This window comes from Petromyzon marinus, chromosome 4, assembly GCF_048934315.1.
Source record: "Petromyzon marinus isolate PM22_M1 ecotype Great Lakes invasive population chromosome 4, UKy_Petmar_22M1.pri1.0, whole genome shotgun sequence".
NCBI lineage: Eukaryota > Metazoa > Chordata > Hyperoartia > Petromyzontiformes > Petromyzontidae > Petromyzon > Petromyzon marinus.
In genome coordinates, this window is record NC_133670.1 from 632128 (window position 1) to 647609 (window position 15482).

At 47.8% G+C, this 15482-nt stretch overlaps 1 protein-coding gene across 4 annotated transcripts in view; it reads right to left on the minus strand.

Moving 5' to 3' along the window:
- Nucleotides 1-15482, minus strand: part of LOC116938859 (uncharacterized) — a 79679-nt gene that overhangs the window by 13560 nt on the left and 50637 nt on the right. For 3 of the 4 annotated variants that reach the window (XM_032946585.2, XM_032946588.2, XM_076054263.1), the window contains exons 11-17: nt 8636-9600; nt 7542-7648; nt 3853-3955; nt 2930-3124; nt 2200-2334; nt 1498-1706; nt 320-366 (exon numbers count right to left, since the gene is read on the minus strand). In XM_032946585.2, coding sequence (XP_032802476.2) covers nt 320-366; nt 1498-1706; nt 2200-2334; nt 2930-3124; nt 3853-3955; nt 7542-7648; nt 8636-9600 — 1761 coding nt within the window. The remainder of the gene's footprint in view (nt 1-319; nt 367-1497; nt 1707-2199; nt 2335-2929; nt 3125-3852; nt 3956-7541; nt 7649-8635; nt 9601-15482) is intronic. The other variant, XM_032946587.2, reaches the window with a different exon arrangement.

Genomic DNA, 15482 nt, shown 5'->3' on the forward strand with positions numbered 1-15482 from the left:
TTGAGCAGTTAGATGGATGGGACCCTTTTTGCAGGTATCAAAATTATGAACAAAGAATTGGCTTTGATCCTGCAAGAATACTGGAGGTGTTAAGATGTTCAAACACCAAATAGACACCTATTGCAAGGCATCAAGTCTGCATGAACCAGACAGTTTCAATGACAATGCAAACATTGTTTGCATGTTTTACAACAAGCACGTGTGATTAATGCAGACTTGATGCCTTGTTATTATAGGCATCTATTTTGTATTTGAACATCTTAACACCTTCCTGTAGTATTGCCGGGAAGGGTCAAGTCTCAATAATAATGAGTGTTACCTGGGAGCTGGTAGTAGAGCTGCCTGTCATGGCCTTGCAGCTGAAACCTGCCGGGGAAATTGGCATCACACACGATAGCACAAAACCAACAACACCAACAGCATCTGCCATTAGCCATGAAGAGGCGGTAATATCACCACAAGACTTGTGCCAGGCCAGGTGCATTCCGAGGCCACGTGAAGTGTCGAAGCCCCGCTGGCAGGAGGTCACAGGACAGACCCAGGTGCCATGGGTACACTGACTGTTATGACTGGCAGATGCACCACCTAATGTCCCTTACTGTGGCAATTTGCTGCATTTTAGCCACCTGGTGCTCTGCTTGTTGTTGTGAGCATCGCTCCTTCACCCTCTGCTGTTGTTGGAGGGCGACTGCCTCCAACTGCCCAGTAGCATCCTTCATGAGACTCTTCCATAGAGGCTGATCTTGACATGGCTGGAACTGATTTTCAGCAAGTTCACTCAGCTCCACATCCTCCTGTACCGTATCAGCCCATCTTTCTCTAGCCCATGCCGAGCCCATTTAGCCCCTTCTATCCGGAAAAAAACATAAGATGCTTCGGCAGCACACGGTGGCTCGGCTGCATGACCCAGCTTCCACAGCCCAGCACAGAACCATACGTGGCCGTGCGTCTACCCCTGCACTGCTCTTTATATGCATCCAGGAAAGGCATACAGAGTCATAGAAGTCTTTTTCAGTAAGGTTCTGCATTTTTTAAATGTATTTTCAGTCAATTAATGAGTGTTTATTATATCGTGTGAATTCAGAGCTTCAATGAATACACACACATCTGAGAGGAAGGGGGGCAAACACTTGTTCCCCATACAGATGGAAACAGACGGCAATCAGTCCCCTAGCTGTACCGTCTGCTCCTGGCAAGCCAGGGTTGGGCACCTCGACGCCCACAGGAAGGGAGTTTCACAACAACCATCACTGTTGCTGCCTCGACACCGCTTGGTTGAAGCGTCCTCTCCCTGCCGCCACCTCCCTGCCATCTCACCGCCCCCTCCCCTCCCCACCCCCCCCTCCCCGCCCCTTGTCCTCAACGCCCCTAATCCTCCCCGCCCTCTCCCCGACAACCCATTACTGCCCCCCTTCCCGTCTCCTCCCCCTCACCGCCCCCCCCTTATCACCCCCTCCCCACCCCCTCCCGACCGGGCGGTGGCGGCGCCTCCGCTACCTGCGTGCAGCCATGACGGCCCTGACGGCGGTGCGCAGCCTCTTGAGGGCCGTGCCACTCCCCGCCGTCGCTGTCATCGCCGTCATCCCCCCCCCACCGTCTCTCCGCCCCAGCTCCCAGCTCAGCGCGAGCAGCAGGTACTGCTTCTGGAAGATGAGTGATCGCCGGTGTCGCTCGCTCTGCAGGAACTGCTCGTACACCTCGGCAAACTGCACCAGACACGCAGCCGGAAACGTGCCGTCAAGACAAAGGTACATTGTAGCCTTTACAAATTGTTGGGGTAAGTGGTGTTAGTGAGTAGCAGGGCCTATGAAGGCCAGCACGACACATGAGGGGCTGGGTGGCCAACACCACACCACCTTCGTCTCCCCTAGTGGCAATGTTTGACACACCGCACTGGGAACGCATTTGAAGCTGTTTCTACCTACGGGAGGCCTAGACCCAGTTCAGATAATCGTCATTGGTGTTCGTGGCGAGGGAGCGATGATTTTTCTGCATCAATCCCAACTGGGAATGTGACGTGGAGCAGCGGCTGGGCGCATCTCCGGGAGGACTGTAGTTGGTATTGCCTACACATCCCAATGCTGAGAAAATCATCTTGAAATGACCCAATTCGGATTACACAGCAGGAGTAGCAACATTGCCCCCTGCTGTGAAAAACTTACCTTTGTTCATAAAATCAAGAGGCAGTGACTCTCGTACCTTGTCAGCTGGCACGGACGGCGTAGGGATGCATCCAGACTCAAAAGGGTCTTGCTCACAATCCTCCCGCTCCTCCTCTTCCTCCTGCACGTGTCTCCCATCGTGAGCCTCTCCCACGCCCGGCTGGCCACTGGCCTGCGGGGGGTCAAGGCACAGATCAGAAGTCCATCGCCCACACATCCTACTCGCTGGGCAAACTCTCAGCATGGAGATGACCTCAATTTATTCAAAACATAAGTTAAAACAATAATGATGAGACAAACAATTGATGTTTTTTTTATACAGAGCAGGATTCATGGAAACTGCACAATCCACAACACATATGATTAATGTACTCATGCAATTTTTACTTATATACTTTATTTAAATGTTTTTATTTTAGTGACTTGCTTACCTTTTTCCTATCATCTTTAATCTTGTGTATTGTTTGTTGTTGTAAATTTCTGACACCACCCACTACTGGATATCTGTGAAATACCTTCATAGCTCATCAGATTCCTCCAATCTAAATAAAGATTCTGATTCTGAATTTGCAGGTAATGTTTCGAATTTTCAAAAATTTGGACCGTGATGTCAGCACACGGTGCTAAGTTGCATCACACAAAGCAGTCATCGCTACTCCCCACTGGCAGACTAATGCTCCATCACAGGCTAGGTGCCGAGTCACCTTGTGCCGCACAGGGACAGCTGCCACCAGGGATGCCCCACTTCACATGCTGCCGTCACTCACGTGGCCACCAGGCTCCGTGTTGGCCCGTCGTGCCGGGTGGGCGTTCCCAATGTGCCCATTCTCCCTTTCCATGGCGAGTACGGTCCGGCGCAGGGCCGCCTTTTCGGCGGTGAGTGAGCACACGTGCTCCGTGAGCCCCGCCAACTGGCGCAGCAGCTGGCTCAGCAGGCTACTGTCCCCTAGAGGAGCGCCCTGCTAAAGCGAATGATACAACGATGATAGGACGGCAACACGATGACGACATGGGACACGACGACATGGACACGACAACAGAATAACACGCCAAAGATGACACGATGAGGAGACAATGACGCGGACACAACAATGACAAAAAGATGACACGACGATGACATGGACACAACATGACGCGACGGTGACATGACGATGACTCAACGACGACAAAACGATTACGACTAGGAGACATTTGCAGGCCACATGCAGAGTCAATTCGTGCCGTACAGGGACAATTGTTACTGGAAGCGCCTCTTCAAATGTTAGAGATGCGGTGTAAGTCGCTTATCGCGTGTAAAGCACTCTGACACGGCAAGGCATAAACACACATGGTTTGGCCAAACATCGCAAATGTTGAAAACCTGAAAATTACACAATTGAAATCACATAGACCAGCAGCAACATTGCCCCCTGCTGATGAGTCTTGAGGCTGTCCTGTGTAACCATGAATTGCGGTAATCATCATGACGGAATTAATTATGGTCGAGCGTGTGACGCCCTCGCACTGACAAACTCCCGTTTGCAGTCACCTTGTGCTGCACAGGGACAGCTGTTATTGGCGGTGTCCTTTTAACATTGGAAATGAGAAGCGACACATGTTTCTCTTATCACGCGCAAAGCGCTCTGTTAAATGCAACTTATTATCACAACCACCACATCCATCGCCATGTCGCAGTTCCCTGTGCTAGTACCTGGGCGAGCTGTAAGTTGACATGAACCAGCTCCTGGTCAGTCTGCCTGATGCGAGTAAGCAGCATCTTAACATCCTCATCCTCCAGGAGGCGCCGATGGAACCTGTCCGAGCAGAGACACAACGAGGGCGGGCAGCAGCGTCGTTACACACTACATTGAACGACAGTAAAACCTCGTTATTTCGGTATTTGATAATTTGCTATTGGGGAGAATTCAGCACAGCTGCACTTTCAGCAAATACTGTATATTAGTAATTTGGCATGAGCCGAATTGCCGTACTGAATGGTCCAATTTCGGCATACATGTAGAATGACGCCGTTCGCCACATCCTACCAGCAATGAAGCCTCCAAGTGCAGTGTCTTTAGTCTCTGGATATTCTTTCACAGACACCTCTGTCAGCAGTCAAGTGCCACATCAGCTGATGTCGTCTGACAGCGAGTAATGTGGTGTAAAAGTGTAAAAAAAGTACTCTTTAAGTAAAAAAATTGAAGTTTAGGTTAGTGTAATTTGGTGTTTAAGTTATAATTTAGTGATAAAAGTGAACATACAGTACAGTAAGTGAATACTAAGTGCATTAAGCCCTCCTCCAAAACATTTGTCACCTATCACATCCTCCTTCTTCACCTGTGGTGCTGGTTACTGATGGTAAGTGTTACTGGGCTCCCCCCTTTCTCCAGTTATAGCTAACATTTTCATGGAGAAATTTGAGACTGACGCCATCCAGACTGCCACTCTGCGCCCAACCTTATGGAAGAGGTACGTGGATGACACTTTTGTCATCTGGCCACATGGCCGGCCTGCTCTAGACCAATTCTTCGACCACATCAATTCCATACACCCAGCCATCAGATTTACCATGGAAGTCGAAATAGATGGCAAGATACCTTTTTTGGATGTCCTAATTAAAAAGAGACCTGATGGTTCAATGAGCCACTCTGTCTACAGGAAAGCTACCCATACGGATGCTTATCTGAAACCGGATTCCCACCACCATCCATCACAGAAGAATTCTCTCATCAAGACTCTGTATCATAGAGCCCAATGCATATCCGACCAGGAACACATAAGCAGTGAACTCAAGCACGTACACCAAGCTCTTAGGGCTAATGGTTACTCCGACAATACAATCCGCAAAGCTATCACTCAAACCATGAAGAAGAACCCTCTTGAGGAGCCTTTCAAAACCATCACTTTACCCTACATTGCTGGGATCACAAAAAAGATCTCCAAAATCTTGAATAAACACAAGATCCAGGTCCGTTTCAACACATTACATAAAATCCGTGATCTGGTTCCGTCTGTAAAAGATGTGATTCCGGACATACAATACCCTGGTGTCTACAAACTAAGTTGCCTCTGTGGTAGTAGTTACATTGGAGAAACCAAACGCCATATCTCGGACCGCATTCGTGAACATAAAGCAGACCTTAAACACGGTAGGACCAACACCTCGGCCGTAGCAGATCATTGTTCTAATTCAGTAGGCTCACATGCCATTGACTTTTCCAAGACGGAGGTTCTTTGTAAGCCATCTGGCTTCCATGAGAGATTCGTTCATGAGGCTATCCACATATACAAGCACAGAGACAATTTCAACCGAGAAGATGGATTCTATCTTAGCAATCATTGGAAAGATTTGATAAATCATTTCAGTTCTTGATTGATTGTTCATGCTTACAGTGGCTTTCAGACAGCATACATAAAAACAAATTTCGTCTCCCCCCTCCTCTTTTCAAAAAATAGATGGACTAGTCCTGGGCAAACTGCCAATCGTTGCGCGTGACGCAAACGTTATTTTTTTTATATATATATAAATAAATATGCCGTTTTCAAAATACATTTATGCAAACCGACACACCTGATGATGACCGTTTGAGTTATGGTCGAAACGTCGTGAGAATTTTTTTTATTGTTTTATATATATTTTGTTATTTTGTTGTTTCTCTTCAACGTGACTTTACCGAAAAAACTAAGAATAAGTGTTACTGTTTTTGGAAAACAAATTTAGATTTTAGATTTTGTTTTATTGGGGCAGGATGCATTGGGGAGTGCCATTGTATATCATTCGGAATATTGAATAATTTGGCAAAGCCAGAGCCCCATGTGTCGAATTAACAAGGGTTTACTGTATAATTTAAAAAAAAATGTATAAAAAAATATTTTACCAGATAAGGCCCACTGAGCTATGTAGCTTTTTTTCAGAAGCAACCTGGCCACAAATGATAGCTCAATGAAGTTGCTTATCATGTGGAAATGTATAGCAGCCAAATACTGTAAATGCATGTTGATTATAAATGTGTAGGGGAAAACCGGAAGACCCGGAGAAAAATCCACGGGACCACGGGGAGAACACGCAAGCTCCAAATATACAGGCGTCAGGGTTGGAATCGAACCCACGACCTCCTACAAAACAGGCGAGGTAGATTACATCTCCTAGCCACTACGGCGCCCCCCACAGAACGAGCGAGGCATCGCCATGTTGACGATTGTGCGAGTTCATCCACGACGGCCTCGATTGTTTTTCCAGGAGGTTCCTACCAACTTTTTTGCATTAAGCGGCAATGGTCCTGCTGCTGTGTGTAATCCTAATAGAGTAAATTTCACATAATCATTAATCATTAGGATGTTTGACCAATGCCAGTTACATTGTATGCCTGGGATGTAATTAGCATTAAAGACGCTAGATAAAATGAATTTATTATTATGTTGTTTTAATCATGGGAGGAAACCGGAGAACCTAGAGAAAACCCATGTAGAACAGGGGGAGAGAATACAAAAGTAATGCAGAAAGATGCACGAGTCTGGAATTTAACTCAGGTGCTTCTTGGTGTGAGGCGCAATTGTCACTGCTGTGCCACTGGCCTATTGCCCTTTGTGCTGGTGGAGTCGCAGCTCTGCCCAAGGGCACTTGAGGGCTGTGACTCATGCACCGACGTTGCCTCCATTGAGGCTTTAAAACAAATAAAAGTTCAACTGTAAACAAGTTGCGATGGCATCACGTGTGTTAACTGGGAGGCGCACTGCTTGGTCAACGCGGGGTGTTGACAACGCGTTTTTGCTGTAACGCGTTTCTTCCATGCGGGAACACGTTTCGCACAACACAATGCGCACCGTCATAAAGCATAACGCGTGCCGTGATAACACGTAAATGTACTGTAACGCAGAACGTGAACCACTGTAGTGCGGAACGCGTGCCGTTCAAACGCGGAATGAGCACCGTTGTAACGCGCAACACGTGCCGTGATAACGTCATATATGAGCGGTCGACTACTACTTTCTTGAGCTGAGCGGTACAGTGATACAGTATGTGTAATGATAGAGTAAGGTGGTGGTGTACCCTCAATTATTTGTCCCGTGGTCTCACTTCGTGTGCGTAGTACATGGTATTTTGCCAAACTTTATCATGACATTATTTATGGGGGAATTGTTTTCGCTTTACGCATTTGTCACTTAACGCAGCATCGACTACTACCGCGTTAAATGGAGACTTACTGTACTTCACAAAACTCATACGAAGGCCTTATCTAGCGAGCTGAGTTGTGTCCCTTTGATTAACGTGGAGATGACCTAAACCCAGCGAGCCGCTTGGAGCCAGCGAGCCCCGTGGAACCAGCAAGCCACGTGGAGCCAGCGAGCCCCTTGGAGCCGGGCGCGCCAGCCCTGCCCCCACGTGCTCGAGCCTCGCACCTCTCCTCGTCTTCCTCCTCCTCCATGCCACTACCCGGCTGCTGCTCCACGTCTCCATGGCGATCTGCACTGCCATCGCCGTGGGTTGTGCCCTCGCCCTCCGGTGGCTGCGGAGTCGACACAGACCGCGCCCGTCACACACTGGCACACTGCGTGGAGCTTACTATTATGTTTTTCCCTCCTTGTACCCTTTCACTGGAATAAACTTCCCCTGTACATTAAGTAGCACCGTCCATAGACTCAACACTGCCTATAGACTCAATACTATCCATATTTGAGTCTACTATCCGTAGACTCAAATTATTTTATTTCCATTCTACGTGACTTTACCGAAAGAACCAAGAAGATGAATCCCTGCAGTCACGAAAGCGTTTAATCGAAAAATGCCTGTAGACTTGACACCTCACCGTACATTAAGCAGTCCTGCTCCTTAACTTCCTTCCTTTCCTCTCTTAAAGTGCCACCTCTTCTTCCCTTTCCCCTCCACTCCTTCCCTCCCCTATAGCCCTTTCATGACCTGTGTTATGGTAACTCATTCCACGGCACCTTGCACTGCCGTTGCCATCAAAATCATGACTGTTGTTTACCCACGAAAGCCTCACTGAGTCTCAAGATGTTGCTGCTACTGTGTGTAATCCCAGTTAAGTAATTGGCATCATCGGTATATATTGGTCACTACCAGTTACATTGTATGGTTTTTATTAGCCACAGGAGGAAATCAGAAATCCTGGAGGAAACCCATGCAGAACAGAAGGAGCGAATATAAACTGCACCAAGAAAAGTGCCGATGTTTACACATCGCAACAAGTACTAATTTGAGGCTAAGTCGACCTAGGGGAGTACTAGGACTGGTTCAGATAATCGTCACTGGTGTTGGCTGTGAGTGGGAATCGAACTTGGGTTGCCATGTTCGTAGCATAGTGCACTAACCGCTATGCCACCGGTTAACTGGGATCACACGCAGCAGCAGTATCGAGCCCCCTCCTACAGAAGAATTGTTAGGATCCTCCTGAAAAAAGAGTTTTGAGTCCTGGCGATACATTCCTGGGTGAACGAGCATCACGAACGATGCTGCTCTACGTGGACCGGCTCACCCGTGGGTCTTGCTGCCGCGCGTTTTCTTCGGAGCCGAGCCCGTCGCTCTCTCTGCTAGGACCCAGCTGCTTCGCTGAGAGCTGAAGGCCGCCGGCCATGTCACCCACAATGGGGCGGCCCTCGGGGGGCCCTCTCTGCACAATGCCGCCATCTTCTCCCACCGGACGTGTCGCCACCGCGTTCGGATCGTCGCCTTCAGCCTGCACCGACCGTGTGTGGGACTGCTGAGGTCCATCGCTGCCCACCAGAGCTTCGGGGTCGGTGTGACCGTCGGTCTGAGTGGAGGAGGAGGTGGTGGCGGCCGCCTCCCCCATTGCGGAACGCTCCTGCAGCTGGAGCCTCAGCTCCTGCACCTGACGACCCATTGCGCCGATCTCGCTGTCTCTCTCACGGATTGTTTCTTCAAGCTCTTCTATGCGCTCGTTGATTTTTGACAGAGCCCCGACGTTGGTGTCATCGTCCACGTTACTACTATTATTATCATTGTCACCATCACATCCCTCGTCATTCCCAAACTCCTTCCCGGGAGAGTTCACCGATCCCTTTGGTGCATCTTTATCAGAGACCTGGCTGCTGAGCATCCCATTCCCAGCCTCATTAGCAGAGTGCTCTGGCGGACCATTCAAGTCCCCTTTTGTCAGGTTATTTCTCAGAGCCCTTTTGTCGCTTTCCGTGGCCTCCAGCTGACTCCTCTGCCGTGCCATCTCCTGGATCTGCCCGTGCAGTGCGTGCAGCTCAGAGGCCATGTTGGAGACCTGGTCGTGCAGGCTATGGGCCTCCTCCTCGCGGCTCTTCAGCTGCACCAGCAGAGACTCGATTTCCGAATCCTTCTGAGCCATGAGGGAGCCAAGCTCCCTTGTGTCTGCCTGCAGCCTTCCGAGCTGCCCGTCCGCCAGAGATTTTGGTTCCACGGCATCTCCTTCATTGTTATCTCCTTTGTTATCTCGTTCGGTTTGACGCTTCCCTGTGAAGGGTGCAACGACATGAATTAGCTTAACAGAAACATTCAAGGTAAAAAAGATCAACTTTTGATAGATTTTACTGTCATTGCGACCAATGTATTTGAATATTTAATTTAGGTATTACATAGAGTCATTGAGCAAAGCAATTTGGTGAAATAGGAGTTAATGTCATTCAGTGTAGGCTGATGTGATAAACTTATCTAATATATATTTATATCGTGCCTCTAATTAAGGCAATATATAAATCTATATAATGACAAAAACAATACAGGAGCAAGAATACAGGAGGGGTGAAGATGTTCAAACACCTAATCGGCACCTATTTCAAGATAAGATCTGCATTTACCACACATCATTTTCCGTGGTAAAATATGCAAACAAGATTGTTTTGATCATGTTATGCATTATCTTTCAAACAGATTGGCCTACACCAGATACAGCCTACTTAATGCCCTTGTCTCACCAGTGTCCAACCAGAGAACATCAAAAGGCGAACAGTACAAGTGTAAGGGGATCAACTGAGTCGCAGACGTAGACTTGGAGGCAACACATTTATTCAGTTCCAACACACGGAGTAACTTCCCCTTAACAGAATAACAACCTAAGGTGGTGACCACCAGGCTAACTACACTAGTTACAACGTAACTGCTACTACGAACCGGGACCAACGACTTCAGCCCGGGTCCACGTGTTGGAGACTCGTTGAACGGAGAACGTAGACGAAGGGTTTCTTCTAGGATGAACAACAACCCTACTCCCTGTTGGGACCCGACTTATATTCTCTGTGGCATGGCCGGCTCCGCCCTTAGCCATGTCCACCTTCCAGAATCCTCGGGAAGGATCTGGGTCCCAATCATGTGACCCCCCCTAGCCCCCTCTTGGGGCCCCTTTGTCAACTTAACCGGTCACGTATCCTCCCGGGTCAACCAGAGTGCCATGGCCTCACACAACCTCATCCTTCGGTCGGCACCCACACACCCTGTCCTATAGGATCAGCACTGCACTTAAAGCGTGGTGCCATCTAGCGCTATTATTCAGCGCACACCGGCCCCTCTAGGGCTGGTACTACACCCACACCATTGTGGTATCCGGCGATATCGCTACACTGCACGCCGTGCCCGTCTAGGGCCGGTACTGCACCCACAGCCTGTTGACATCCAGCAATGTCACTACACAAGGATAATGCAGGTATAAAAGAATAGCTCAGGTTGAGCAGTTTTATCGATAGATACATTCATGCAGCTGGAAACAAATAGATGTAACAACACAAATACGTGTGCAGCAATGGATGTACAATACCTCTTAGCCTTATCCAGAAGTGGATGTGTGCTCACAGAGGCATATGGCAGCAGAAAACATTGATTAATGTGACCATCACGGGGATTACGTTATTGATAATTATAGCCACAATTTGTAAATCCGCAAACTCAAAGGCAAATGGGTAACATAGGGTTTGGTTCATGGTTCGTAATACAACCCCCACCCCCCCTCCTTTTGTTTTGTTACCCTGCATGACCCCAAACAGGAATTATTTTGAAGGTAAAATATTATTAACATTTTCCAGTGTTAAATATAACTTGTACAGTAAATGTATATAATGAAAAAAGTACTGTACATGTATCCCTGAACAGTACTGTACACTATAGGAAGAATAAATGCGAGTGGCTGAACCTCACTGCCTCCTCACTGGAGTCTGGGAACACCCAGTGGGACCTGCGATGGGCCACTTGAGAGACAAGATTGAGAGTAGACGGCACCGTGTGCTCTTCTGCGGAAGCATCATCGCGAGCAGTGCAGTTATGATGCGTACAGGAATCTCGGGGTCAACCGTGAATGGTCGAGTCACAGGGATGCAAAACCACAAAACCGCAATAGCTAAACCCGCCAGAGAGAAGGGTTTTCTGTATTGTACTGATGAGTCTCAATGAGGATTAAGTGGCTCAATAGTTGTGAGTTTCACTGCTGCCTGGTGAGTTGGTCACATTCGCTGAACTCTTTGAGAGTTGGTGGTCTGAACGGCAACATGGCCATACATTCAGTTAATGTGAACTGGTGGTGTGGATAATGCTGAGAGTTACTGTGCACGCAATGCTGCATACACCCGCATGTGTTATTAATTCAACTTGAATAGGATATCTTGATTTGAAGCTTTCGTGACTGCAGGAATCCACTCTTTGGTTCTTTCGGTAAAGTCACGTAGTTAGAAATAAAATCAAATAAAACAAATCACGAGAGACTCGATCATGTGAGCCTTCTTGTCTCGTAGTCTGTTAAAAGCTCTAACAGATGTGTGATAACCCTCCTCGTAGAGGTGGTTCAATCTTGATTTGAAGCTTTCGTGACTGCAGGAATCCATACTCTTTGGTTGAATAGGATAATTTTATTGATCGAACTTATTTATGGAGGGTCCTGCAACATTTTTGCAGTCATCAGTTACGATTGCTATGCGTCTCTCAACTTAGTGCTGTAGACAGGCAAATTTAAAATTGTGATTTGTAACTTTGACCCTTACCCATGTACCATCGATAGCAAAATTTGAATGTACAATTTGATTGAGGGACTGTGTGTTGTCTTGGTGTGGTTTGAGACTTTGCTGTTGTTTTGTTGCTTTGCTTCAAGCTGGCATTTGGTGTTGACTAATCGGCAGGAATGTATATACTTATGCAATTTGCACTGATATACAGTATACGCTCTGGTTATTTCGGTAAAGTCACGTAGATAGAAAATAAAAATAAAAGAACACGACGTTTCGGTTGCAGCATAAGCGTCCGCCATCAGGTGAGAAAGAATGATCTGTTGTTGTGGCTTTATATAGGCACGGGAGGGAGGGGAAGGGGGGGTTTGTAGAGTCGTGGCTGCCTTTATAAAGCCACAACAGCAGATCATTCTTTCTCACCTGATGACGGACGCTGTTGCGACCGAAACGTCGTGTTCTTTTATTATTCTTTCTATCTACGTGACTTTACTGAAAGAACCAGAGAGTATGGATTCCTGCAGTCATGAAAGCTTCAAATCAAGATATATAATGCGTCATTTTTATTTATATAGAGTGACTTGATAACTTTTTATCTTGTTTACACTCTTGTTTAATTGTAATGTTTGTTTTTGTAACTTGCTGACCCGCCCCTACTGTACATCTGAGAAAAAGAGCTTCATAGCTCATCATATTCCAAAACTGCAGGGATCGGCAACCTTTCAAAGAAGAGCCATCATTTTAGTTTTTGTCTTTGACCAAAATAATTCGAGAGCCGCATCACATGCACAGCTACTTGTACACAAATATAAATACAGCAGGTATACAGAAAATTACAAATTCTGACCTATATAAACATTATAGGTGATGGAATCAACTGCATATATTTAGATAAATTCCTCCTTAGTTATTCTTCAACAATAAAGTTTGACCGTTGGACATTTTGTTGTCACCAAGACATTCCATAGTTGCCCATTCGCTGCCATATTTACTATATTATGTTTATGTTAAATTATGTTCTAGGATTAACGTTTTTTTATATAATGGCTGCCCGCAAAGGGGCAGCCAAAGAGCAGCAATTAGTTAATTCATCATGCATAGCCAGCGGAGGGCCGTTGCGCCAAACGTGTGACCTATTGCGACAGCATTCGCATAAACTGCTCTTGCTGCCATACACCGGTGTCTCGAGTAATTTGTTTGCTCCACGGATCATGGGGTGCAACCACGGCGTGCAACCACGGGGGTGGCTCCATTCCTTTCAGAGTCACAGTCCACTTCGAACGTCAACCGCCAACTGTAGTGCGCAATTTGCTGGATTTTACTCATCAAGACAGGTGACGTTTGCAAAAAGTGACAGCCGTCTCCCTCAAACTAAGCTCTCAATCACTAGGAGATAATTTGCAAATACAATGGTAATTTTTCTGATCAAGTCAAATCATAGGATGCCAAGAAGGCATATTTGGCATCGCATGATGGACTGCAGCCAATCCAAATCAGCTTGAAGCAATGTCTAGACCTTCGCACCATACAACAAAAGAGTCAAAAGGGGGAAGCCAAAGAGCCACATGTGGCTCTGGAGCTGCAGGTTGCCGACCCCTGCTCCAGTCCACATAAATATTCTGATGCTGGTTGATTACACTATGTAACACCATTTTTGTTCCTAGGTAGTAAATGTTTTGTAATTTCTTATAGCTCAAAAGTACAGACAATGGCTATTATTCCCCACATACTTTGCTTTTTTGACCAGGATAGTGATATTTTAAAATTTACCTATTTTCAATGACAAAACGGGCGAATGTGTGTCTTTTCGTTCACATAAAATCGGAGAAAAACAACACATTAATCAAAATTAACATGTATTTATATTAATGTAGTGACTGTACTTGTTGCTGTATGGAGCCGGGCTTGCGATGTCATGGCCGGTAACGTTGTGATTATGGGCAGCCCGGGTTATGGACTGCGGTGGTTGGGTGAGCGCTGGTTAGCGCGGAGGCACCGCGAGCAGTGTGCGGTGCCGGCTCCCAGTGAGTGAACGAGAGGGAGCGTCAGGCAGCCAGGGTTACTCTGGGGCATGACACTCTGGCTGACCTGTTGTCACGTGACCGGACGATACTGGAGGGAGGCCACCGGTGGACGGGGGCCGAGGGGTGGTCACGTGGTTCCGAGGGGCTCTCGGGAACATTTGAGAAGGAGCTCGAGAAGCCTGGAAGGTAGGCAGGGCTGAGGACAGAGCCAGCCCCAGCCCGGGAGCATATGAGAGCTCTGTTAGGAACTCGGGGTTCTTCAAGTGTTGGTGTTCGAAGATCCACGTCGGGGAGAAGAGGCCTTTAGCCACACGGTCCGGGACCCAGCTTGTGGTCCAGACCGGGATAGGGAACCGTGTCTAGTTCTGCCGTAGCGTGGTTAGATGGGCATTTGAGACTCGAACATAGGTTGTGTTATGTTACATACTGTTATGTGAATGTTGCTCCCAAGATAACGTCTGCGACTCAGTTGGACTCACTACAACTGGTGTCGGAAGTGGCTAACTTGCTAAGCTGTAGCTAGCGGTAGACGAGTATGTCTACACGTCGCAGAGTTAATGTACTGCGTCGGACGACGAAGATGACGAGGAACTGATTCCGCCCACGGCTGCCGCGGACGAAGCGGAGACGCTGGCCGCGGAGCAGGGCGCAGCCGGGGCGCGGGGCGCCGGGCGCCTCGCCTTCTGTTCAGGAGCTCGCTGACCTCCAAGCGGCGTCCTCCATCCTCGTCGAGATGCAGTCCTTCCCCTCGACAGCAAAGGAAGGAGCGGTGGAGCTGTCTGAACGAGGCGACTTGGCCGCCATTTCGCAAAGGGCGGGAATGCCATCGCCGCTGCCCGCGGGCGCCATTTTGCCCCCCAAGGGGAGCACGGAGCCCGCCAAGCTCTAAGTGGGGACATCCTCGTCATTTGACGTTCAATCGCTCCGCCGTTGGCTGCCCTTCATTAAAGAATTTGTTGCCGCCAGCGGAGTTTTCTTACAAATGCCGACGTGGCAGGGTGGTCTGAGGCGGACGTGCTGAAGGCGTTTCCCGCAACTCTCGATGACGATGCTTTGGCCGGCGTTCCTCGCCATCCTGCCGTCCGAGAGGTCCAACACCAGTGGAGACTAGGGTCTAAGAAAAGCCGTCTTGGGTGTGGACCAATCAAATTCAAGGACAGTGCATATTATTATCAGAGTTGTCTCTTTTGTTTGCATTTTGACTGCTTGTGTTGTGGTTATTGCAAACCTGATGCCTTGTATAAAGGTGTCAGTTTTTGTGCCAGTTAAAAGGGGAAAACCTATTACTATATCTTGTTACTGGCAAAGGAGGTCTCAAAATGTAAATGCTCACCCCGAGCCCTCAATACTCTGATAGTGTGCTGTTTTTGAGTTGTACGCCTCTTGG